Consider the following 27,508-nt stretch of genomic DNA (forward strand, 5'->3'; position numbering starts at 1 on the left):
ATCGCTGGAGAGTGGAAATCACCCATCGCTGGATACCGAGAATGGATTTCATCGCTGGAGTGGAGATCGAGAGTGGATTTACATCGTTGGAATCTTTTTTTTTTTTAATAAAGGACTTATAAAGCTGTGTCTGTGTGGTTTTTAACAATTTGACTCTTTTTTTTGTGAAATGATAGGCGTACAATGAACCCATATCAATTCACATGGGGGGGCAGAATCTGGGGGTCCCCTTTGTTAAAGGGGGCTTCCAGATTCCGAATAAGCCCCCCGCCCACAGACCCCCACAACCACCGGGCAAGGGTTGTGGGGATGAGGCCCTTGTCCCCATCAACATGGGGACATCCTCCCCATGTCGAGGGCATGTGGCCTGGCACGATTCAGCGGGGGGGGGGGGGACTCTCTCGTCCCCCCTCTTTTCCTGCGGCCTGCCAGGTTGTGTGCTCAGATAAAGGGTCTGGTATAGATTTTAATTTGGTGCAGAATTCCCTTTAAAATCCATACCAGACCTGAAGGGTCTGGTATGGATATTTTGGGGGGAACCCCACCTCATTTTTTTTCTTTTAATTACGTGGGGTTCCCCTTAATATCCATACCAGACCAGAAGGGCCTGATATGGAATTTGGGGGGACCCCCCCACTTTAAAAAAAGATAAAAAAATTTGGTTCCCTGCACAAAATGTCATTTTTGAAGGAAAAAAAAGTAATTTAAAACTACTCGCGCTATTAATGAATTGTCGGGTCCCGGCAATACAGATACAAGTCATTGAATGTCATTTTTTTCAATTACTTTTCTCTGTATTGCCGGGACTGACAATACATGAAGTAGTAGTTTTAAATTACTTTTTTTCCTTCAGAAATGACAGTTTGTGCAGAGACAGTTCTAAGCACGGGAAACAAGCGGTACTTCACAGGCATACTATACACCACCCTAGGTATGAAATTTAAAGGAATATTTCACTTTTATTGTTTCACTTTAAGCATTATTAAAATCACTGCTCCCGAAAAAAAATGGCCATTTTTAAAACTTTTTTTTTGCATTCATACATGTCCCCTGGGGCAGGACCCAGGTCCCCAAACACTTTTTAGGACAATAAAGTGCATATTAACCTTTAAAATTAGCACTTTTGATTTTTCATGTTCGTGTCCCATAGACTTTAACGGTGTTCGGAAGTTCGAACAAATTTTTTGCCTGTTCGCATGCTCTGGTGCAAACCGAACTGGGGGGTGTTCGGCTCATCCCTAGTTGCAATGCAATGGTTGTTGTGAAGCAGCCAGAGGGGCTCATTTACATCAGATTTAGTGCAGTGTAAATGCCCATGAACGCATACAAACATATAAACACAACATATCAAAGAGAAAAAAAATTAAAAAGTATTCCATATAAGGCTGGGTTCACACTTATGCGGTTGCAGACACCACATGTGATTCACACCGCATTCCTGTGCACATCACATGCGATGCAAATTTAGCTATACAGTTTGTATGGCTGAAATTGCATTGCATTCGCACCAAAATGGTGCAGGGCGCTTTTTTTTTGGTCCGCTCTGGAATCGGATCTCGTGAGTGTTCAGACCTATGCAATCCGATTCCACAGTTCACATTGTGTTCTGCAAACCGATTTGGGGGTGTCATTAACTTTATATTGACACCTGCAGCAGTTTGCAGAGCGCGGTGTAAACTGCCTGCAATTCTGATGCGATGTGGGAACCCGCAATCATAGCTGAGGATTCGGAGTGTGGAGGACAGCGTCAAGACAGGTTACGTCCTGGGAGGGGGGGCACACTGGCAGCATTTGATGGGGCACAGTGGCAGCAATTGATGGGGCACACTGGCAGCAATTGATGAGGCACAGTGACGGCAATTGATGGCCACACTGAAAGCAATTGATGGGGAACACTGGCAGCAATTGATGGCCACACTGGCAGCAATTGATGGGGAACACTGAGAGCAATTGATTGCCACACTGGCAGCAATTGATGGGCACAGTGGCGGCAATTGATGGCCACACTGAAAGCAATTGATGGGGAACACTGGCAGCAATTGATGGCCACACTGGCAGCAATTGATGGGGAACACTGAGAGCAATTGATTGCCACACTGGCAGCAATTGATGGGGCACAGTGGCAGCAATTGATGGGGCACACTGGCAGCAATTGATGGGGCACACTGGCAGCAATTGATGAGGCACAGTGGCGGCAATTGATGGGCACAGTGGCAGCAATTTATGGGGCACAGTGGCAGCAATTGATGGGCACACTGGTAGCAATTGATGGGGCACACTGGCAGCAATTGATGGGGCACAGTGGCAGCAATTGATGGGGCACACTGGCAGCAATTGATGGGGCACACTGGCAGCAATTGATGAGGCACAGTGGCGGCAATTGATGGGCACAGTGGCAGCAATTTATGGGGCACAGTGGCAGCAATTGATGGGCACACTGGTAGCAATTGATGGGGCACACTGGCAGTGGCAGCAATTGATGGGGCACACTGGCAGCAATTGATGGGGCACACTGGCAGCAATTGATGGGGCACAGTGGCGGCAATTGATGGGCACAGTGGCAGCAATTCATGGGCACAGTGGCTGGCTGCGCTTGATGTTTTTTTTTTCCTTCAGTTTGCACCCCCCAAAAAATTTTGAGCACCAGCCGCCACTGGGTGTTCCTGTCCGAACTGACAGTTCACACTGCGATATGCGAACGGAAATGGGGGTGCCATTAACTTTATATTGACAGTGACACTCACAGCAGAGCGCAGTGTGAATTGCCTGCGATTCAGATGTGATGTGGGAAACCGGAGTGGATTTGCAGGGTTCCCGCATCACACAAGTGTAAACTGAGCCTAAGGCTGGCGATTCCTGTGCGAGTTCTCACATTGCATTTGAATCGCAGGTAGTTCACACTGCCATATGCAAACTGCTGGGAGTGTCAATATAAAGTTAATGACACCCCCAAATCGGTTCGCAGAACGCAGCGCGAACTATGGAATCATTTGGAGTCGGATCACATGGGTCTTACCACCCACGCGATCCAGTTCAGAAAAAAAAAAGGGTCCTACACCATTTTAGTGTGAATACAATACGATTTCAGCCAATTCACATCGCACAGACATTGCATGTGATGTGCACAGGAATGCGGTGCGAATCACCCAGTGTTGCCAACCGTCTGTATTTTTACGGACAGTTTGTAAAAACGGGCACTTTTTTCCCCAGTTCGTAAATGTCCGTGGTTGCGGAAATATGCCAGTAAAAATAGCCGAGATCGGTTCGGCTTGGAACTGCGCATGGAGATTGGAGGCAGGGGGTGATGGTGGCTGCGGTGGCACCGCAGAGGGGGATGGAGGCAGGGGGTGTTAGTGGCAGGGGGTGATTGGAGGCAGGGGTGTCGGTGGCACCGCAGAGGGGGATAGTGGCATAGCAGAGGGTGGGGATGGAGACAGGGGTTGTTGGTGGCACCGCAGAGGGGGATGGAGGCAGGGGGTGATTGGAGACAGGGGGAGATTGTGGCACTGCAGTGGGGGGTGAAGGCAGGGGGTGATGTGACTAAATAATTTGCCCTTATTATATCGAAAATAACAAAAATATGTTTTTTTTACCTTAATATCTACCTTAAATCACATTGCTATTTGCCTAGCATACTTGTTTGTAGCCTAAATACTGAAATTTGCACCTAAAAATGTAATTTAGTAACTTTTGTGAAATGCCAGTAAAAACGTGGCTGCGCCAGTAAATTTCAGGTGTCGTGCCAGTAAATTTCAGGTGTCGTGCCAGTAAATTTCAATCTGGTAGGTTGGCAACACTGGAATCACCTGCAATGTCAGAAATCACATAAGAGTGAACCCAGCCTTAGGGTGATTGTATAATGAGATTGTATAGTGTATGGTGACCTTTAGTTATACGTTAGAAATTGTTTAAAAAAGAAAAAAGTAAACATGTACGCAGGGAATGGGCTCTAGAGCTGAAGTGCCCCCTGGTTGCCATGGAGACGCTGCAATTCTCCCGCCGCGCCGCCAGATGTCGCTGTAGCAGCCGCTGCCGGGGAGGAGCAGAGAGAGGGGCGCGGGCGGGAAAGTTTCTGCAGTCAAACACACGGAGGGGAGGTGAGTGCCGGTACCGGGAGAGGAAAGAATAGGGGGAGGGGAGGCGTCTACAGCCGGGATCTGCTGCACGTACCGTACAAGGCCCGGGGACAGGGAGGTGGGTGTGCGGGGTTTGTGGTGGCGGGCGGACGGGGAAGTGACAGGGATGGGGTGCAGGTTGTTCTCTATGTATGTGGGGGAGGGGGTCCCGGTAATTCCGGTATATGGAGAAGGTCGGGACCCCGGGACTGTACATAGGGGGCGCTCTGTGTGACTTATTACTTCATTTCTGGTGGTGTAGAATACATTCCATGAATATCTGCCAGTCTCCCTCATGTCTCCCTCCATTCTATATCCAGACAAAGCTCCATTATTTGTAGTGGTGGATGGAGCAGTGAAGGGTTAGAGCCCCTGTCAGGTGACTTTACGCTCCTCCTGTGTCCCAAGGAGGAACTTTCCCTTCACTTCCTGTCCCAGAGACACAACAGGAAGTCCCCTCTTAGGTGTCCCCATTGTTAGGTTTCCGCTGCGGATAACACGTAACCACTTGTTTCCCAAATGTATTCCGACACGTCTCTCCTACGTGTTAAACGTCTCCTTTTTTTTGCTAGAAAGTTGCTTTGAAGGGTGGTAAAAAACGTGGCGCAACCACCTGCCGCGACCGACAACGTAAGCAAGCCCGTAGTGTATGATAAATAATAGAAAATCCTATATACAGAGCGGGACATCAATTGAGGGGAGCGCCACATCCGAGTGCCCCGCCATCTTGTAATGATGTATGCGGAACAGGATACACAGAAAACCTTTTGTGGGTTTTTATTTATTTTGTTAGAGAATTTAAAGCGGAGTTCCACCCAAAAATAGAACTTCTGCATATCCGGTCCCCCCGGTGTCACATTTGGCACCTTTCAGGGGGGAGAAGATACTTTTGTAATATGGACATTTGCTCCTACTTCTGGGGAAAGATCGCCGCGATCTACGCCATGTCCAGCGACACCCCCCCCCCCATCTGTCTTCTGGCCAGTCAGGACGCGTAGCGGGACACGCACAGCAAGGATGAGCTCAGGCGTGTTTGCGGGTTCTGAACGTGCTGGCTGTGAACACGCCTGAGCTCATTCTTACCTGTGATTAGCGATGCGCAGTGTCAGCTTCCTGGCGGGCTCTGCACGTGCTGGTTGTGAACACGCCTGAGCTCATTCTTAACCACTTAAGGCTGCATTCACACCTAGGCGTACAAAATCGCAGCGTTTTGTCCCGCGAATTGCGGCGACAATTTGCGGCGTTTTGTACCGCGATTGTGAATGCAGCTTCACCCCCTCTATGGAGATGGTTCACATCTCCTATGCCGAAAGCCGCCTGAAAAAAAGGTCCGGGACTTTTTTTTCAGGCGTACGGCGTGGAGATGTGAACCATCTCCATAGAGGGCAATGTGTTTTCATTCCTCCAGCGTCTCGGGGCTGCTGCGGCGTCACACTACAGGCGACAAAACGCCTAGGTGTGAATAAGGGCTAAGACCCGGACCAATATGCAGGTTAAGGACCGTGCTACTTTTTGCGATCCGTCACTGCGTTGTGCGACGTGGCTCCCAAACAAAATTGGCGTCCTTTTTTTCCCCACAAATGGAACTTTCTTTTGGTGGTATTTGATCACCTCTGCAGTTTTTATTTTTTTGCGCTATAAACAAAAATAGAGCGACAATTTTGAAAAATATGCAATATTTTTTACTTTTTGCTATAATAAATATCCCCCCCCCCCCCCCCAAAAAAAAATATTATATATATATATATATAATTGTTTTCCTCAGTTTAGGCCGATACGTATTCTACATATTTTTGGTAAAAAAAAATCGCAATTAGCGTTTATTGATTGGTTTGCGCAAAAGTTAAAGCGTTTACAAAATAGGGGATCATTTTATGTCATTTTTATTAATATTTTTTTTTTTTTTTTTACTAGTAATGGCGGCGATCAGCTTTTTTTTTTTTTTTTTTTTTTTGTGACTGCGACATTATGGCAGACACTTTTGACACATTTTTGGGACCATTTTCACAGTGAAAAGTGCTAGTAAAATGCACTGATTACTGTGAAAATGACACTTGCAGTAAAGGGGTTAACCACTAGGGGGCGCTAAAAGGGTTAAGCGTGTCCTAAGGCAGTGATTCTTGCTGTAGGGGATGGGGCAGGACGCGTGACGTCACTGATCGTCGTTCCCTATAACAGGGAACAGACGATCAGTGACAAGCCACAGAGAACTGGGAAGTTGTGTTTACACTCGCCTCTCCCCGTTCTTTAGCTCCTGTGACCCGATTGCAGGACACCGGCGGTGATCGGGTCGCGCGGTCACAGAGCTTTGGACCAGGTTGCGTGCGACCCACGGCTGGGCACTTAAAGGGCAACGTACCTGTACGTGCCTGTGCCCAGCCGTGCCATTCTGCCGACGTATTTCGGTGTTAGGCGGTCCTCAAGTGGTTAATGCACAGCAGGGATCAAGGCTGTGAGGCCCTAAGGCTTCACTTCCTGATTCCCTTCCAAGCAATGCCGGCGCCTGCACCCAGAGCCAAGGGACAGTTTGGGTGCCGACATCACGGGCTCCCTGGACAGGTGAGTGTCCTTATTATAAAAGTCAGCAGCTGCAGTATTTGTACCTGCTGACTTTTAATTATTTATTTTAGGCGGAACTCCGCTTTAACTTTTTCAGCCCCTGAAGTTTTACCCCCCCTTCATGACGGGCTGTTTTTTTATGTCACTTTTACTGACAATTCCGCGGTCGTGCGACGCTGTACATTTTAACCGCTTGCCGACCGCCGCACGACTTTATACATCGGCAGAATGGCACGGCTGCGCTAATAGACATATATATGTATATGTCACCTTTAAATTGCCGCCGTGTGGTTGCGCTCCGCCGTCCGTGCGCTCACGACCCTGCCGTGAACTCCGCCGGTGTCCTGCGTTCATGTCATGGAGCTGAAGAACGGGGAGATGTCAGTGTAAACACAACGTCTCTCCATCCTTCCCCTGACATGTCACTGATCGTCTATTCCCTGTCATCGATCAGTGACGTGTCACGGCAAGCCACGCTCCCTAACCTTTTTATATTCCAATAGTTTTTATTGAAAGAAAAAGAATATTACAATAAAACAGAAGCATCGCCACAGATTCGTAAAGCGTTAACAAACACCTGAAAGGTCTCCATCACAATACATAACACCGTATCTCCCTAACCTTTTTAATAGCGCTCCCTAGGTCACACTTAACCCCTTTGGTGCCCCCCTACTGCTTAACCCCTTCACTGCCCGTGTCATTTTTACAGTAATCGGTGCATCAATGGTGTCAAAAGTGTCCGATGTGTCCGCCATAATGTCGCAGTCATGATAAGAATCGCTGATCGCCGCCGTTACTATTAAAAATTTTGTAGACGCTATAACTTTTGCGCAAATGAATCAAACGCTTATTGCGATTTTAATTTTTTTTTTTTATACCAAAAATATGTAGAAGAATACGTATCGGCCTAAACTGAGGAAAAACGTTTTTTTTTATATATTTTTGGGGGATATTTATTATAGCAAAAAGTTAAAAATATTGAATTTTTTGTCAAAATTGTCGCTCTATTTTTGTTTATAGCGCAAAAAAATAAAAAAACGCAGGTGATCAAATACCACCAAAAGAAAACTCTATTTGTGGGGGGGGGGGAAACCGTAAATTTTGTTTGGGAGCCACGTCGCACGACCGCGCAATTGTCAGTTAAAGCGACGCAGTGCCGAATCGCAAAAAGTGGCCAGGTCTTTAGCCAGCCAAATGGTCTGGGGCTTGAGTGTTTAAGCCAAATAGAGCTTTCTTTTGGTGGTATTTGATCACCTCTGCAGTTTTTATATTTTTCGCAATATATACAAAAAAAGTGAACATTTTGAATAAATAAAGCAATATTTTTTGCTATATTAAATATCCCAAAGAATACAGTTTTGGCCGATATTTATTCTTCTACATATTTTTGGTAAAAATAAAAAAAATGTAAAATAATATCACAAGAAGCGTATATTGATTGGTTTGCGCAAAAGCTGTCTACAAAATAGGGAATAAATATATGGCATATTTATATTGTATATATTGATACGAGTAATGACGATGACCAGTGATTTTTAGCAGGACTGCAACATTGCGGCTGACATATCGGACACCTTACTGACATTTTTGTATCCAATAAAAAATAAATGTAAAACAAAAAAAATGTCTTCATTAATTGAGGACAATATGTATTCTACTACATATTTTTGGTATAAAAAAACCCTGCAATAAGCGTATATTGATTGGTTTGTTCAAAAGTTATAGCATCTACAAAATGGGGGATGGATTTATGTACCGTATTTATCGCGGTGTAACGCGCTCCCGCGTATACCGCGCACCCCTAAAGTTGCCCCCGAAATTCCTGTAAAAAAAAAAGTTATGATTTTATTACTTACAGTTTTGGTGTCTTCCCAGCGTCCATCGTCCGGTCCGGCGTCCGTCTGCGGCCTCGATGGTGTCCTCCTGGCTTCTCCAGCGCGCGCCTCAAGTCGAGTCCCCGCTTCCCGCGCTCAGTTCGAACGCCTCCGCCGACATATACCGAGTGCGGTACATTCGGCAAGGCTCGGCTTCGCTCACGCTCTGTGACGTTTATGCGTGAGCACGAGCGAAGCCGAGACTAGCCGAATGTACCCGAGTGAACTGCACTTGGTATATGTCGGCGCAGGATTTCTAACTGAGCGCGGGAAGCGGCTATCGGCGTATATCGCGCACCCACGATTTCCCCCTTATTTTAAGGGGAAAATAGTGCGCGATATGCGCTGATAAATACGGTAATTTTTTAATTATTGTTTTTACGAGTAATGGCGGCGATCTGTAATTTTTAGCAGGACTGCAACATTGCGGCGCACAAATCTGACACTAGGTGGCTCCTTTTTTTTTTTTTTAACCCAGTGACGCCAATACAGTGATTAGTGCTAAAAACATGCACTGTCACTGTACTAATGACGCTGGCAGGGAAGGGGTTAACACCAGGGGCAATCAAAGGGTTAAATGTGCTCCTAGGGCAGTGATGGCAAACCTTGGCACCCCAGATGTTTTGGAGCTATGTTTCCATGATGCTCATGTACTCTGCAGTGTAGTTGAGCATCATAGTAAATGTAGTTCCAAAACATCTGGGGCACCAAGGTTTGCCATCGCTGTCCTAGGGAGTGCTTTCTAACTGGGGGAGGTGCTTTGACTGGGGAAAGACAGAGATACGTGTTCCTGCTTATCAGAGACACAAGATCTCCATCTTCACTTCTGACAGAACGGTGGTCTTGTTTACATTAGTGACGCTCTGCCTCTCTTTAGAACGATCGCCGGGTGCTGATTGTCTCCTGCTGAGTCCAATCACAGCAGGAGCAGGTCTCCGTCGATGCACGTGACCCCTCCCCCAGACCACAAAATCATGTACAGGTGGGTTTGCCATCCTGTTCTTGGCGGGAAAAGGACTTTCCTACAATAGTATCGAGGGCAGCAACTAAGGTTTATTTTCATAATCGATTAGTTGGCCGATTTATTGTTTTGATTAATCAAATAATCGGTTAATAACCTTAAAAAAAAAAAAAATTAATTTTGCTGCGATTTGCATTTACATTTTAATTTTTTTTGGCCAAATTAAAAAACACAAATTGCCAAAAAAAATGCATTAATGCTTTCTGCAGCTTCTCCATTGAAGTATATTGAACCAAAAAAACAAAATGGCACCGTTTTGCGTTAAAAAAAAAAAAAAAAAAAAGTCCTTGCCCTTTCCAAATACGCAGCAGCTAAAAAAATCACGGATGTGAAACCGTGTAAATGAACTGTAGTGGGTTTCTGCAAAAGGCACAGAGGTGTGACCCAGGCCTGAGATGTTTAGTAACATAATGGGGTTAAAAAAAACTAAAATTAGTACAAAAAGAAAATAATCGCTACTATATGGGGTTTATCTTTTACTGTGGGACAGTGGAAGTAATATTTACAGTAGATTTGCTCTTCTTGTACTATAAAGGGCAAATTTTTTTTTTAACCCCATTATGTTACTGGCCGATTAATCGATTATGAAAATGGTAATCGATTCATTTCATAATCGATTAGTTGTCGATTAATCGATTATTTGTTTGGGCCCCAATAGTGTCCCTCCCTCTCTTGCCTGGGTTCTTATTACCTGTTTGAGGCCCCCGTTGGGGAGATCTCCCCTCATTTCCTGTTTCAGTGGCATTGTTACCAAACAGGAAGTGAAAAGAAATCTGCTGCTGGAATACAGAGCAGCAATAAACATAGCTATGCGTTTATCTGCTTAAAGTGGAACTCTAACCCGAAAATGAAAAATGGGAAAACAGGCAGGAATTTTAATGCAGAAGAGACATCCTTCATGTTAAAGTTACATAACGTGCCTGTCCGCCCCTCGTACAGTTCACTGCATAAAATGGGCAATGCCGCAATCTGGTTGAACTCCCACACATGTGCGGTCATCCCCACCTAATGCAAACGGCTGGCGATCAAGACCTGGAATCCCCATGACTAAGCTCAGGTGGGCGGAGTGAAATGTGTTGGGGGCGTGGCCTGGCGGGAGCCCAGGTTGAGGGTTGTCTCTCCCATACCACCATGGGAGTTATGTGGATGTGCGGCACCGAGGATCTTTCCTCTTAATTCCAGTAACTAAAGGAGGTGGGAGGAGCTCCATCCCTCCTGCAGTGGTTGTAGCATCGCCCACACTACTTCCCATAGTGATGGAGCCTGAGCCGCACACTAAACAAACCGTGGATCGAGACCTGGAAACCGGCCGCCAGAAAAAATCAGCAGCCAGGCGTGAAGCCCAGGTAAGTGTGTCGCTGGAGCCAAGGTGAGTATAGTTCCGCTTTGAGTGAGTGAGTGAAAAACGTATATAGCGCAGCACATGCAAATCAAATCGCCTCTGGGCGCTCGTTGTCCATTTCTCCTTTGTCATCAAAAGAGATGGGTTTTGATCTTTCTTCTAAAGGCCAAGTGGTTCTCCTCCAGCCGAATGCTGGTTGGTAAAGCGTTGTGTTGTGTGTGTTCTTGTTGGTTTCTTGTCCTGGTAATATTATTGTCACTAGGACAGTAAGCAAAGGAAACATATTTATTGTGGGGTCCTGGTAGGCAGTACTGAGATTCCAAGTCTTCTTTTTTTTTAATTAATTTTAAGTACTTAAAGCGGAGTTCCGCCTAATTTTTTTTTATTAAAAGTCAGCAGTTACAAATACTGCAGCTTCTGAGTTAAAATACGGTCACTTGCCTGTCCAGGGCGCCCGTGATGTCCTCACCCAAAGCCGACCCATTCCCTCGGCTCTGGGTGGAGGCGCCGGCATTGCTAGTAAGGGAATCAGTAAGGCCGCTTTCACACTGAGGCGGTTTGCAGGTGCTATTGCGCTAAAAATAGCGCCTGCAAACCGACCCTAAATAGCAGCTGCGCTAGCAGGAGCGATCCAAAAGTCCTGCTAGCAGCATCTTTAGAGCGTGTGTTTACCGCTCCTCCACCACTCCTTCTCATCGAAAGCAATGTGAAACCGCGGCTATACCGCTGGAATTGCGGGTGGTATTAACCCTTTTTCTGGCCGCTAGCGAGGGGTAAAACCGCACTGCTAGCGGCCAAATGCCGCCGCAATTCCAACGGTGTAGCGCTACTAAAAATGGTGGTGCTACTGCCACCGCACCTCCCGCCTCAGTGTGAAAGGGGCCTAAGGGAAGCCTTGTGGCTTCACAGCCTGGTCACCTACTGCGCATGCGTGAGTAGCGCTGCATGTTCTGAGTGGTCCCTGCTGCCTTCTGGGACCTGTGTGTCTCCCAGAAGGCAGCGCGGGGAACGGAGGAGGGGCCAGACATGGCGTAGATCGCCACGGATACTCCGACAATCTTTTGCCAGAAGTGGGAGCAAATACCTGTATTAGACAAGTATCTGCTCGTCCCCCCCCCATCCCCCCCTGAAAGGTGCCAAATGTGACACCGGGGGGGGGGGGGGGATCCGGACAACGGAAGTTCAATTTTTGGGTGGAACTCCGCTTTAAAGCCCCTTTTACACTTGTGCGACCTGAAAGTCACGCGATTTTGCCGAGACTTGAATCAATGCCTGTGTAACGTTGAGGTCTATGGGCCTCAAGTCGCATCAAATTCAGACCACAGTAGTGCAGGGACTACTTCGAAGTCGCACAAATGTGAATGGTACTTATTGAAAATCATGGAGTGCGACTTGTCATACAACTCTACAGTCTCAAAGTGACTTTGTTGGTCGTTTTTACGAATGTTTTCTTCTGTTCTGTTATTTTTCAGGTCCCAGCATTTAGAATGAAGGTCAAGACCTGTGAGATTTCCTGGCATAACCGTGAGCCCGTCTATAGCGTTGATTTCCAGCATGGGACAAGTAAAGTGAATAGAATGGCATCAGCAGGAGTGGACACTGCGGTGCGGGTATGTTACTTCAACACTGAGGAGATATAGATGGAAATGCATTGTAATCCTCCCAGCAACTAGGTACATAGGTTAAAAAAAGACACAAGTCCATCTAGTTCAACCTAAAAAGGGGAAAAATATATATATTTCTTATACAATCCCATATGCATTATCTTATACATACTAGTGCTGAACTAGTATGACAGCTGTCCCTGTGGCCCTCCTTAGCGCCCCTTTCACACCAGTCGGCGTGCATTGTGCACCTCTAATGTGGTGTTAAAGCGGAACTTTACCCATAAAAAAAACGTAAAAAATTATTGTTCTTTTGCAAGGAACATACATTCCTAGGGATGCATCGTACTTGTGAAAATGCTTGGATACCTGAAACTGATACATTTCGGTGCGATTTGAGGCTGTACAAAATGAATGGGCTCAAATTGCACTGCAAAGAATCGCCAAATTGAAGGGAAAAAAAAAACACGCGTGGGTTACTCCCCAAGATCATACCCAATGATCTGGCATGGATTTTGAGGGAAACCCCATGAAAGAAAAAACGGCATGGGATTCCACCACATAATTCATACCAGATCCTTATCCGAGCATGCAGGTCAGGAAGGGAGGGGGGACGAGCGAGCCAGGCAATATGTCCTTAACATACAGGGGCTTATGGGGACAAGGGCCTGTTCCCGACAACTCTGGGCAGTGGTTTTTGGGGCTGCAGGCTTATCGGAATCTTGGACCCCCAGATCCTGCCCCCTCCCCAATGTGAGTAATAGGGTACATTATACTCCTACCCATTCACCCCAAAATAGTGTAGTGTAAATAAAAACAAGAGATGGTTTTTGAGAAATAGTTTATTGAAAATGAAGAATGTCTCCCGTCAATGCTCCAACGTGTCTTCTCCCTTCCACCCCCCCCCCCCCCCCATGCCCTCCTTGGCCCCCTTTCCTACCAGTGGGCGTGCATTGTGTAGGTGTCCTCTGATGTGTTGTTAAAGAGGAATTTTTACCAATAACTTAAAAAAATGATTACCAAGTATTTTCATGAGTACTCGTACTTGTGAAAATGTTCCGATACCTGAAACCGATACTTGCATACAAAAGGAATGGACTCAAATCGCACTGCAAATAATCATCGCATGTGATTTGAACAGGAGTGCGATGCGATTCCTCTCTGAATTGCATGTGTTTCCCCGCACTGCTCCTGTGTGAACCCAGGCTATAATCACTGACAAGCCTAGGTTCACACAGGACCACTGGGGGAAACCGCATGCAATTCTTTGCGGTGCGATTTAGGCACATACAAAATGAATAGGCTCAAACCGCACTGCAAAGAATTGGTACTCTGTAAGTACTTGACCGAAAGTACCAGTACTTCTACTCGCTGATTTAAAAAAAAAAAAAAAGGGGGGTACATTCCACTATAATAATGATTGTGTGCTGTAAATTGCCTCCAGCATTGCTCCTGTTTCTTCTTGCCGGAGGCCGCCATTTTACCGAAGCCCAGAGCCTCTGAATAGCAGTAGATCTTTAGGCTGTCAGTAGATTGACGGCAAAATTTTTGGCACAGTGCCAAAAAATAGAGAGCAACTGAGCATGTGCAGAGCAGGGTGAGCCAGTGTATTACAGTAAAACCTTGGTTTAAGAGCATAATTCGTTCCAGAAACATGCTTGTGATCCAAAGCGCTTTTATATCAAAGCATTTTTTTTTTACAGGGTATAAAAGAGAAGAGAGGCACCTCTAAGTGTAGCAATAAGTTACTAAATCTACCTTCATTAAATGTAACTATATTGCTACACTTAGAGGCTCCTCTCTTCTTTTTTCTTTTTTTTTTCATATTTGTACTTTATTTCTCTTTTTCTTTATATGACAGTTTCACAAAAGGTTAACATAACATATATAATGGGAACAGCAGCATATATATGTAGTTTTTCACACTACACTCTTATGTAAGGTTGGTAAAGAAAACAAGAGGGGTTCCGAACAACTTAAAATAACTAAACCAAACAAAAGGAAAAGCAATCTTTCGTCCCCTAACCCTGTTCACATACCACTCCGCCTTTTATCCTTAACTTCCGTTCCCATTTCTTAGTACCACCATATCATCCCCCGACACCACTCACCCCTCTTTTCCCCTACCCTTCCATGATCCCCCTACTTAACCCCTCCCCAGACCCAAACCCCCCCCCCAAAAAAAAAAAGAGAAACCCCCCTCCCTCCTACCTCCCCCCCCATCCCTTCCGCGCCGGAGACAGGGGACCACTCCCAGTTAAGCCCTTCGACCCTTCCCAACTTGTTCCTACCCAAAAAGGGTATTTTTCTACCCGCTCTCCTCCTCCAGTAGACTCTTCCCTTCTTCCGTGTTTACAAATTGATTCCATCCCGTCCATGTTTCTATGTATTGTTCCCTTTTATTCCGGGCTGAGAGGATCAAGTCCTCTATGGCTCCAGTCTCTCTTACTCTGTTGAGCCATCTCGCGATGGATGGTGGTTTACTGTCTCTCCATTGTAGTGTTATCCCCTTTCTGGCTGTATTTATCATGTGGCAAATTACCGTCTTTTTATACTCTCGTACTGGGATTTGTGAACTATGGAGCAGAAAAAAGGCTGGATCATCCGGAATCTGAAATTCCGTAAATTTCTGAACGATTCTCTGGACCTCCTTCCAGTATTCTCTTATTTTTACACACGACCAAAATATGTGCAGAAAGGTTCCCTGCTCCAAGCCACATCTCCAACAGTATTCTGAGTAATCTTTAGAAAATTTTTGCAACTTTACTGGTGTATAATACCATTGGGTCAATAGTTTATAATTTGATTCCTGTGTTTGCGTAGATATTGAGGAATTTAATGCTAAATGAATTATGTGTTTACGTTGAGACTGTGAGAAATTCCTCCCCAAATCCCTTTCCCATCTCCTCAATCCCGGCAGCTCAAAATCCTCTTGAGGGGCATTCAATAAACTATACATCTTTGAACTCACTCTTTGTATTGATTCCTCCTTGTCGCAATATTGTTCAAATTTTGTTAATTGGCGCCGGAAATTGGATGGATGTCCCAGAGATCTTAGGAAGGAACTTATTTGTAGTGCTTGCCAAGGGGATAGCTCATAATTCCCTCCTCTCCTTGTTAGAGCCTCAATTGATGGCCACATATCCATTTGCAAAAAATGGGATGCCTGTACCTTGCCCCTTTCTTTTAGTTTATTAAAGATTACTCCTTCTGTGTAAAATTAACATTCAGCGCCAAACATAATAATTTAAATTGAAAATTAGAAAATAAAATAAAAGCTGCACCTCAAAAACAATACTGATTGTGATAATTGAAAAAATGTGTAGAGGGCGCTAAACCACTCAGTGCTACTGAATAGTAAACCAGCGTGCTGGGTGAAGATTTAAATACAATAGACTTCTATTATAAAATATAAATATAATAATAATATAATAATAAATTCCAAAAAGAGTCTCTGTGTCCAAAAAAAGACCCCTCAGAATCTTATAAAGGTCCCAATAAGTGTTCAGTCAATGCATAACATGTAAAAGAAAAAACAAATCTTCTTTCTTGAATATTCTTTATGTGCAAAAAAAGAAAAAGGAAAGCCGTCACCAACAAATCCAGTCTTCTTAATCACCCTCTAATTGGTGTTGAAGCAAACAAATGTGCTTACCAGAATTAGTGGACTATTATGGTTAAACAATAGTCTGCTAGACATATGCAGGATTGTGCCTGCATGCACATCGGACAGGAAATCAATAATAGCCTCAATGCCAGGGATTCCAGATAGGATATAAATGAAAAAAGAAAGGCAATGGAGATGCCAATAGTGTATTATCGCTTAAAATTTATTGTATATATAAAAAATATGTAAAAAACAAGAGACAAATGGCCTAGATGGCCTCTTACTTCTAAAAGTGCCTACCCGGCACTGGGGCTGCAGGCGTATCACCGCTACCTTGCGGTGCGGTAAGAGGCAGGGTCGTCTGGTCCGGTGCTAGCTCCGTAGCACGGCTCGGCGTCCCAGCTGACAGCTCGTACGGGCAGGGAGGCACGTCACGTGATCGGGTCCGCCTCCTTCTGTACCTGGAACAAAACCCGGGTTCCCTAATATAGGGAACAAAGGGGATTGTTTTGATGAAAATTTTGGGTTCTTACAGATTTTAGCTGCAATTAACAGCGTTGGACCAATTGTGGGGTGTTTCTTCATCTTACTTGGCAATAACTTATAACACCAAGATGCCCTACTTCACTTTTTATACTGCCCGTTTCTGCACCAATCTATCACTCTCGTCAAATGAGCCGCTTGATAATATTTGGCAATATCCGGAACTGCCATCCCCCCAAAACACTTGGGCAACCTCATCACCTCTTTTTTGATTCTGGCCTTTTTCCCTGCCCAGATGAAATTCATCAGGAGGGCATTCGTTTGCCTGATAAATACCGATGGTATCGTTATCGGAAGTGTTTGAAATAAATACGTAATTTTTGGCAAAATGCTCATCTTAAGTATATTATTTCTACCGAACCATGAATGTAATCCATGTTGCCATTTTTCAAGTAACCTACTTATTGAGGTAAGAAGTGGTGGAAAATTTATTTTGAATGTTTCTTTTAAGTTTGCTGGGATCAGGGTACCCAAAAATTTTAGTGCAGTCTTCCACTTAAAACAAAAATTTTGTCGTATCCTCGACTGTTTCTGGGATGGCAGTGACACACTCATTACTTCGGATTTTGCCTGGTTTATTTTTAAATTGGATAACTCTCCAAATTTAGCGATTTCTTTGACGAGATTGGGAAGAGATACATGTGGATTTGATATAGTGAACAGCAAGTCATCTGCAAATGCTGTTACTTTGTGCCCTCTCCCCCCTATCTGTAAACCCTGTACATCCGGATTTTGACGTATTTTGTTTAATAGAGGTTCCAGGAATAACACAAATAATAATGGCGACAAGGGACATCCCTGGCGCGTTCCGTTTGTAACTTTGAAAGTTTTGGAGTTCCTCCCGTTAACTCTCACTGAGGCACTCGGGTCTGTATAGACACTCCCGATCCATCTTAACATATTTTCCCCCAGAGCCGCGTGCCTCAGCACAGAGAACAGGAACCTCCAATTCACTCTATCAAAAGCCTTCTCGGCATCAGTATTTAGGAACACGCAAGGGATGTCCCGGTCCTTAGCCCACTGCACCAGGTTAAGAACCCTTATTGTACCGTCTCTTGCCTCCCTGGTAGGAACAAAACCCACTTGGTCCATGTCCACTAGCTCAGGTAACCATACTTGGATCCGTCTTGCTAACATCTTCGTAAAGAGTTTTAAGTCCGAGTTTAGCAATGAGATCGGCCTATAGCTACCGCACTCCGCGGGATCTTTCCCCTCTTTGGGGATAACTATAATTTGAGCTAATAAAGCCTCTGGTGGAAATTTAGCCGTCTGACCCACTGCATTGAAAAATTCTGTTAACTGCCCTCCCAATATTTTTATAAACTCTTTATAGTATCTGATTGTGTATCCATCTGGACCCGGGGCCTTCCCTTCTTTCATAGTTTTTAATGTTGCTTCTAGTTCTTCTATCGAAAAGGGAATGTCTAAACTTGCCTGAGCTATTGATGGTAACCTAGCTAAATCCATTGCTGAGAGATATTCTTCTATTTTTGACTGGTCTGCTTGTGGCTGAGTCAGATTGTATAGAGAGGAATAATACCTCCCAAACTCCTCCACTATCTCTTCTGGCTTCCTTTTTAATTGTCCCTCCTTCCCCTTAATTTGTGGGACATACGTTTGTTGACCCAGTTGTGACATGACGCTACTCTTATATCAAGACATCGCTTGTATATCAAGGCAAAATTTATTAAAACATTTAGCTTGTCTTGCAAAACGCTCTCAAACCAAGTTACTCTCAAACCAAGGTTTTACTGTAATGGATTCTAAACAGTAAAGACACTTATTTTTAGTGTTTTACTTGCTATACCTGTAAATAGGGCCAGCCTGAAGTGATCTATCGGGACTTAATTTTTCTGACTAAAGTTCCATTTTAAAATGCATGGCGGTGAGTTAGTCCTCTGCATTGTGTAAAAAAAAAAAAAAAAAAAAAAAAGCTGTTTTTATCCTGTATGCACAGAACCTCCCCCCTCCCTGCAATGTCTATCTTGGGAAGGCCAGCTAACACAGGCAGAGTAGCCAACCTGCACATGCTCAGTTGTGTCTTTAATGCGAGAAAGAACAGCTACTTGTTCTCGGAGATTGCCAGGTCACATGATATTGACATCACACATGTGGGCATGTATACAGGCTGCAGGGAAAATCTCCTCCTTCCTGAACTCTCAGCACTGTAGAAACTGTGCAGTTTATCATGTGACCGTGGTATACAGATCGGCGAAAAAGGTGTATAGTGGCAATATTTTAATGTAAAAAGATTTTTAATCTGTTGGGGGGAGGGGATGAACTATTTTCATGTAACTGGGTTTAGTAACACTTTAGGTTTGCATTGATCAATGCAGATTAACTGGTGTAAGTGAACCTTCCTCTATCCTGGAGAATAAACTGATATGCAGTCTATCTAGTCAATTAAATAAAGTTAGTACTACTTACCTGCCTCCTTCCTGCACTCTCTTCCCAGATGCATGACCTCCCAGGTAGAATCCCCTGGTGCAATTAAAAAAAAAAGTTGCCAGCTCAACAAATTATACATTTTTTGCAAGATTGCGGGAAAATGGGTATTTTTTCTTTTTTCCACCACAGATCAGGTGATATATCATACAGCACATGCAAGATCTCCAAGAAAGGCATTGATGGGGGGGATTTTTTATTATTATTTATGTGACTTAGGGGTGTTTAATGATTGGCATGCAGAGCTGCATCCACCTAAAATATTTTAACGGTGGGAAAGGTCCATGTAACGTCACGTTACCTTCCATCCCAGTCATGACAGCTTATCGACACTCCAACCGACAGGACCCGTTCCCATTTCATTTGCCCAGAATCAAGACGAGACACCGCTCTGTGCTTGTTCCAAATGTAATGATACTTTAATGGTTTCTTCTCAGCTTTTTATACAGTACAAGGCATTAAAGCAACAATGAGATCTCCACCCCCCTAATCACACACTAAGCCTAATTACTAAACATTCCTTAATTAACAGCATAACAACAAAACACCTTCACCCACTGAGTTCCCTAGGCAGACGTTTCGTCTCCGCATACAGCTTGACACCTATTCACACCTCTGAGCATCAATAGGTTTTAGACAGTGTTATCACACAATTAAAGGCCTTTCAAAAGCTAGCCTTATTTAACATATTAACAGTCTTCACAGAGAGATGAGTCACTATTGACTGGTTGGGGTCACAATTAACCAACATCTTGCAGTGTCTCAAAATCCTGCAATACGAACTATCAGTGATGTCCAATCTCATGTAATACATGAATTATGATTCACTTGCCACCCCATGCCCAAAGGGCACAGAGTGGACTCAGACCCAAGAGTTATCAGTGACGCTGACACAGGAGTATCCTCCATCCTCACAAAGGCTTTGGGTGTCACGGGTCATTCCGTTACAGTCCACTTTAAAATTGCTGTCAGCGCTAAAGATTTTTCATTTAAATATCCTGTATTCCTCAATAGCCAACAAAAATACAGGTCCTCTTTGTGTGCACCAGATATAAACTTGTAAATATAGCACTGTGCTACACCTGAAAAGGTCACAAACTGCTTCCCATTAAAATCAATGGATGCTTTCACACTGAGGCGGTGCGCTGGCAAGGAGGTGAAAAAAACCCTTAAAGCGGCCGCCGTACAGCTACAGTGATTTGCACAGGGGCGCCATTCTGCCAGCGGGCGGTCAGCATGTAGTTAAGTTTACAAAAAAAAAGTAGTTTTTTTTTTTTTTATTGCAGAAAAGACAAGTTTGTTCCCTATTCAATCCGTGCAAATTTTGTTTTTTACAGTCTGCGGGCAGAACATCGGTTCCTCCGCAGACTGTATGGCTGGGAAACACTCGGCTCCCAGAACACAACGGGACCAGTGAGCACGGTGCAGCATGACTTGCGCAAGTGCCGTAGGGAACCGGGCAGTGAAGCCGCAATGCTTCACTTCCTGGTTTACTCACCGAGGATGGCGGTGGGAGCAGCAGAGTAACGAGCGATCGCTCGTCGTCTGCTGCCGACGTTGCTGGACTCCAGCACAGGTAAGTGTCCTAATATTAAAAGTCAGTAGCTGCCGTATTTGTAGCTGCTGGCTTTTAAGATTTTTTTTTCACAGCGGAGCTCCGCTTTAAGGCAAAGTTGCAGGTAAATTTCAGTATGCAGCAATCTATATTATATTTTTATGCTCCTCTTCATAGAGGAAGGGGCTGTCTGCAGATAACACCCTCCTCCTCCATACAGCCATCTCAGTACGTCCGTCACAGGCTGAGAACTGCAGCTCTTATACAAGGAAGCAATTCTGTAATTTATCCCTCATCCTTTTTTTTCCCTCCACATTCTGTGAATGGAGGAGAGGTGGATAAATGACACTTCTGTGTATGAGAGTTTCTGGTCTTATTGTCTCAGTGACAGAAGTCTTGCATTGGCTGTACTCTCCGGCATCAATGAAACTATTCTTCCAGCATGCTGTAGTAATCTGGGGGAATCGTCATTAGAGGTAATTCATTTGTTTGCCTTGTGGTATGTACAAAGAAACTTTTTTTTTTTCCTATAGTTCTGCTTTAAGTAACAAGTTGCAAGAGGACACTTGTAAGATAAAGCTCGGTGTATTTGTATTTCTCTAGATATGGAAGGTTGAAAAGGCAAAAGATGGAACAGGTTTTGTGGAGTTCTTGGCAAGCCTTGTGCGGCACACCAAAGCTGTCAACGTTGTTCGTTTCTCTCCTAATGGTGAAATTTTGGCCTCCGGTGGAGACGGTAAGATTTCTATGGCTTTCCAATTGTCATTTTTACCAGATGTTTTGAGCAAACAATAACTAGAAAAGGAGGAACGATCCTTGAAGTATATTTTATTAAATGCAAGCACCTGAATTTGACTTTTGTTTTGACACTGGGAGAGGAGAAAACGACACAAGGAGATTATAGTCTGTTGTGCTCCTGTACAAAGATGCATCACTAGAGGGATCAGCAGCAGGAGGAAGGAAGTCCTGATTCCCTATTATTGATCTTTAGTGAGACCTCATTTAGAATATTGTGCCCAGTTCTGAAGACCTCCTTCCAAAAAGGTGTTAATAAGAGTCCAGAGACGTGTAACAAAAATGGTGAAAGCTAGCGGCACTTTACCAACGACCCCGTCCCAGTTTGAAAGGGGTCTAAGGGATTCAGGAAGTGAAGCCTTTGCGGCTTTACAGCCTGGTTCCCTACTGCGCATGCACGTGTCGCGCTATGTGTCCTGACTAGTCCCTGCTGTCTTCTGGGTCCTGTGTGTCTCCCAGAAGACATCTGGGGGGTCCCGGACATGGCGTAGATCGCCACAGATGCAGTGATCTATCCCCAGAAGTGGGAGCAAATGCCTGTATAAGACCCCTTTCACACTGAGGCACTTTGCAAGTGCTATAGCACTAAAAATAGCGCCTGCAAAGCACCCTGAAAGAGCCGCTCCATTCACTCCAGTGTAAAAACCTGAGGGCTTTCACACTGGAGCGGTCCACTGGCAGGACGTTGGAAAAAGTCCTGCTAGCAGCTTCTTTGCAGCGCATTAGGAGCGGTGTATACACCGCTCCTAAAGCGCAGTAGTCTTTGCCTCCTCTTCTTTAGTCCCCCCTCTGACGCTTGCTGCTCCTTCTTGGTGCCCCCTGTTAGAGATGCACCAGAATGTCATTGGCCAAAAAGGGTGTTTTTTGCATTCTGCCGATAGAGCAAAAAGGTGCTGATAATGGCACCGAAAACACATGCGATTTTACTGTGATTCTGCTGTGATTTTACTGTGCTTATAGTGTGTTTTTCATAGGTCATGTGACTTAAACCACATAAAAACTAACACGGTTGCGTTCTTGATGTGTTTTTGCTACATTATCAATGAGGAGAGGTTTTTTTTTTTTTTTTTACCAAAAATGCAGCCAAGATTTTTAACACCACAAAGGAAGTGTAACAGACCAATGTGAAGACATACAGAATTTAAAGGGATGCATTTTTCTTGAGCTTTTCTTGCTTTAAATGTGGCAATAATGTCCGATAACAAATTGTTGTATTCATTTAAATTCATGATATTCAATAAAAAAAAAAAAAAATATATATATTATTTTCAGTTTTAGGCCAAGTGCATCCTGCAGTTTTGGTTTCTGTACCAACATTTCCATTCGGTGCACCTATAGCAGGGGCACCCATGCAGACGCTCTTGTGAGCCGGGCTGTGCAAGTCCATAAACGCACACAGTAAGCCTCATCCCTGCTCTGTCCAAATACTGGCCACACACATAGCAGTTTGATGGCTGTTTCAGCCACTTTGCACCATCTTTCAATTGCAGGGAACTGTCTGGTTATTTTTTAAATAAATAACTTATGGCAACCTCAGACAACCTGAAGCTATTGATGACTGGTTGCCTTTATGCTTTTGGTAATTTTTGCTAGCAAAAGCTGGTAGGAAATTACTGATTGTAGTAGAAATGACTAGAAAGTTGCTGTGTGTATCCCTAGTATATTCCAGACATGCCCAACTAGATTAGAGTACCAAAAGGTTCCTCAATTGAGCTGTGTAGTTTTGTCAGATTTGTATGGGTGAATATTTCACGGTTTGGTAGTGTATGATTGACCGTGGAGACCTTGTTGCCCATAGAAGCCAGTTACCGTATTTATCAGGGTATTGCGCGCTCCGGCGTATAGCGCGCACCCCTAAAGTGGACCCGCATTCCTGTAAAATAAAACATTTTAGTACTTACAGTTTTGGTGTCTTACGCGGCGGCCTCGTCGGGTTCGGCGTCCGTCTGCGGCTTCGGGTGTCCTCTTCGTCGGGTCCGGCGTCCTTCTGCGGTGTCCTCCCTGCTTTCCCGTGCCGAGTTTGAACACTGCGCCGGCATATACCGAGCGCAGTACACTCGTGTATAGTCGGGCAGGCTCGGCTCCTCTCGCGCACACATCCTGTACGTCCAGGACGTGAGCGCGAGAGGAGCCGAGCCTGCCCGACTATACACGAGTGTACTGCGCTCGGTATATGCCGGCGCAGTGTTCAAACTCGGCGCGGGTATCGCCGTATATCGTACACCCACGATTTTCCCCTGATTTTCAGGGCAAAAAAGTGCGCAGTATACGCCGATAAATACGGTACATGCTACTGTCCTCCTATACTGCACTAGAAAAAAGAGATTTTTAATACAGCTTACCTGTAAAATCTTTTTCTTGGAGTACATCACGGGACACAGAGCGGCATTCATTACTATATGGGTTATATGGAGTACCTTCAGGTGTAGACACTGGCAATCTCAAACAGGAAATGCCCCTCCCTATATAACCCCCTCCCATAGGAGGAGTACCTCAGTTTTGTAGCAAGCAGTATGCCTCCCAAAATGGTCCTCAAAAAAGAGGGGTGGGAGCTCTGTGTCCCGTGATGTACTCCAAGAAAAAGATTTTACAGGTAAGCTGTATTAAAAATCTCTTTTTCTTTATCGTACATCACGGGACACAGAGCGGCATTCATTACTATATGGGATGTCCCAAAGCAATGCTTACAATGAGGGGAGGGAGAACATCTCCAAGACAAAAGGATTTAATTTAGAGATATACTCAAATCATAATAAATCCAACTTAGTTGAGAAAAATAATTTTAAATTTTAAATTTAACTCAAAAAAGAGGAGCCCCCGGAATCCGAGGGTCTCAAACTGCAGCCTGCAGCACTGCCTGCCCGAAGGCAGTATCAGTATTCCTTCTTACGTCCAACTTGTAGAATTTTGTAAACGTGTGGACAGAAGACCAGGTTGCCGCCTTGCAAACTTGAGCCATAGAGATCTGGTGGTGTGCTGCCCAGGAGGCGCCCATGGCTCTAGTAGAATGAGCCTTTAATGATACTGGAGGAGGCAACCCTTTCAAGCCGTAGGCCTGAGTGATTAATTGCTTAATCCACCTAGAAATGGTGGACTTTGCAGCTGCCTGCCCCTTCTTGGGCCCATCCGGTAGAATGAACAGCACATCTGTTTTCCGGATCTTCTTTGTAGCTTTAAGATAGGCCTTCATGGCCCTGACAATATCCAAGGTATGCAGCAACCCTTCCTTTCTGGAAGTAGGTTTAGGGAAGAAGGATGGTAATACCAAATCCTGGTTCAAATGAAAACTGGATATGACCTTCGGTAGGAAGGATGAGGGCGGAGAACGACCCTGTCCTTATGAAAAACAAGATATGGTTCCTTACAGGATAAGGCCGCTAGCTCCGAAACTCTTCTTGCGGAAACTATGGCAACCAAAAATACTAACTTCCTTGTCAGTAGAACCAAAGGAATTTCAGCCAACGGCTCAAACGGTTGTTTCTGTAAACTTGACAGAACAAGATTTAAATCCCACGGACAAAGCGGGGATTTAACTGGAGGTCTAATACGTAAGACCCCTTGAAGGAAGGTCTTAACCAGCGAGTGGGTGGCCAGCGGCCGCTGAAACCACACTGACAGAGCAGAAATCTGTCCTTTGATTGTGCTTAATGCCAATCCTTTATCCACTCCTAGCTGGAGAAAACTTAATACTCTATCGATGGTAAATTTGCGAGAAAGCCATCGCTTGGACTCACACCAGCCTACATAGGCCTTCCAGACCCTGTAATAAATCACCCTAGAGACCGGTTTCCTGGCTCTGATTAGGGTAGAGACTACTTTCTGAGACAGACCTCTACCCCTGAGAATCAGGGATTCAGCTTCCAGGCCGTCAAATTTAGATGCCGTAAGGCAGGGTGGAGGATCGGACCTTGCGATAGCAGGTCTGGCCGTAGAGGAAGAGTCCAAGGGTCTCCCACTACCATCTTTAGGATGAGTGAGTACCATGCCCTTCTGGGCCATGCTGGAGCTACCAGGATGACTGGTATGTGTTCCACCCGGATCCTGCGCAGCAGGCGGGGTAGTAACTGGAGCGGGGGAAACGCATAAAGAAGTTTGAACTGATGCCAAGGGCAAACCAACGCATCGGTTCCGCAGGCCATCGGATCCCTTGAGCGGGATATGAACCTGTCTAGTTTCTTGTTGAGTCTCGATGCCATGATATCCACGTCCGGCACTCCCCATCTTTGGCAGAGTGCTTGAAAGACTTGTGGATGCAGAGACCATTCCCCCGGCCATAGAGTCTGGCGGCTTAAGAAGTCCGCCTGAAAGTTGTCCACTCCTGGAATGAATATTGCCGATATGCAGGGCACATGCGCCTCTGCCCATAGGAGAATCAAGCTCACCTCTCTCTGAGCGGCTTGACTCCTGGTTCCCCCTTGGTGATTTATGTATGCCACGGCCGTGGCATTGTCTGATTGAATTCTCACCGGGAACCCCTGCAATTTTGACGTCCAAGCCCTGAGGGCTAGTCGAGCAGCTCTGAGCTCCAAGATGTTGATGGGCAACTGCTTCTCTGGCTTTGCCCAAGTACCTTGGCGAGTGCAACCATCCAAAATTGCTCCCCAGCCCGTCAGGCTGGCATCTGTGGTCACTATCTTCCAAGCCACTGGGCTGAAAGACTTCCCCTTCAGTAGATTCTGAGGGTCTAACCACCAACACAGACTTTGTCGGACTCTTGATAAGAGCGGCAACGGGATATCCAAGGCCTGTGGCCTTCTGCTCCATGCTGACAGGATGGCTGCCTGTAGGATGCGAGTGCTTAGAACCAGTAGGATTAATTCCTTGATGGCTTTTACCTTCCTCAGAGGTAGGAACACTCCTTGTTGTTCTGTGTCTAATCTCATGCCGAGATATTCCAACTGCCTTGTGGGCTGGAAAGCTGACTTTTCTCGATTTAGGACCCAGCCGAACCTCTCGAGGTATTGGACCGTGAGGGCCACTGCTCGCTCCAAGCCGGGAGACGAGTGGTCTATGACTAGGAGGTCGTCCAGGTATGCTAGGATCGTGACCCCTTGGATCCTTAGCTTGGCTAGGATCGGAGCTAGGACCTTCGTGAACACCCGGGGGGCCGTAGCCAACCCGAAGGGAAGCGCCACGAATTGGAAGTGACGCGAAGCCACCATGAAGCGTAGATATCTTTGATGTGGCTGATAAATTGGAACATGAAGGTAGGCATCCTTTATGTCTATGGACGCCATGAAGTCGTCCTTCTGGAGTGTGGCAGCTGCTGACCGCACGGATTCCATCCGAAATGAGCGGATCTTTAGATATGCATTTACCATCTTTAGGTCCAAAATTGGCCTGACATCTCCATTGGATTTTGGGATGATGAATAGGTTGGAGTAGAAACCCAGCCCCTGTTCCAGGACTGGTACCTCTACTATTACTTCCTGGGAAAGTAGATGATCTAATGCCGATCTTAATGCGGCTCCCTTTTCCGGATCGTTTGGAATCCTCGACTTCTGGAAATGAGGAGGAGGAAACCTTAGGAAATCTAATTTGTAGCCTGTGGCCACGGAAGACCGTACCCACTCGTCGGGAATGCTGGCTTCCCAAATCTCTGAAAAGAGTCGCAGCCTTCCCCCCACCTTCGTGGGTGGGGGCGCCCCTTCATAAGGTTGGCTTGGGGGCTGGTTTTGCTGGTTTGCGAAACCACTGCCTTTTGCCTCTAACAGCCTGTCCTTGTGATTTGCTGTTGAAGCCGAAGTTTGCTTTTGCAGGAGGCCGTCGATACTGCTTGGCATTAGAGGGCCCCTGCCCAGGGGAATACTGTCGTTTAAACGCAGGCCCCTGAACCTTCTTCTTAGTTGGCAAGAGAGTACTCTTGCCGTTTGAAATGGTCTGAATGTATTTATCTAGGTCTTCTCCGAAGAGTCGTCCTCCATGGAAGGGGAACCCTACCAGGAGCTTCTTGCATGGGGGCTCAGCCTCCCAGCTTTTTAACCATAAGAGTCTTCTCATATGGATAAGGGATAACGATAAACGTGACGCTTGCTGGATAGAATCCTT

General features: G+C 45.4%; 1 protein-coding gene across 2 annotated transcripts in view; it reads left to right on the plus strand.

Annotated features, from left to right (window-relative positions):
- The first annotated feature begins 3,994 nt into the window (after positions 1 to 3,994).
- CHAF1B (chromatin assembly factor 1 subunit B) overlaps positions 3,995 to 27,508 on the plus strand; it is a 50,285-nt gene continuing 26,771 nt past the window's right edge. The window contains exons 1-3 of one of the 2 annotated variants that reach the window (XM_040338953.1): positions 3,995 to 4,097; positions 12,384 to 12,521; positions 21,269 to 21,401. In XM_040338953.1, the coding sequence (XP_040194887.1) occupies positions 12,399 to 12,521; positions 21,269 to 21,401 (256 nt within the window). In that variant the 5' untranslated portion in view covers positions 3,995 to 4,097; positions 12,384 to 12,398. The other variant, XM_040338955.1, reaches the window with a different exon arrangement.

Source organism: Rana temporaria, chromosome 2 (genome assembly GCF_905171775.1).
Source record: "Rana temporaria chromosome 2, aRanTem1.1, whole genome shotgun sequence".
In the NCBI taxonomy this organism is placed as follows: Eukaryota; Metazoa; Chordata; class Amphibia; order Anura; family Ranidae; genus Rana; species Rana temporaria.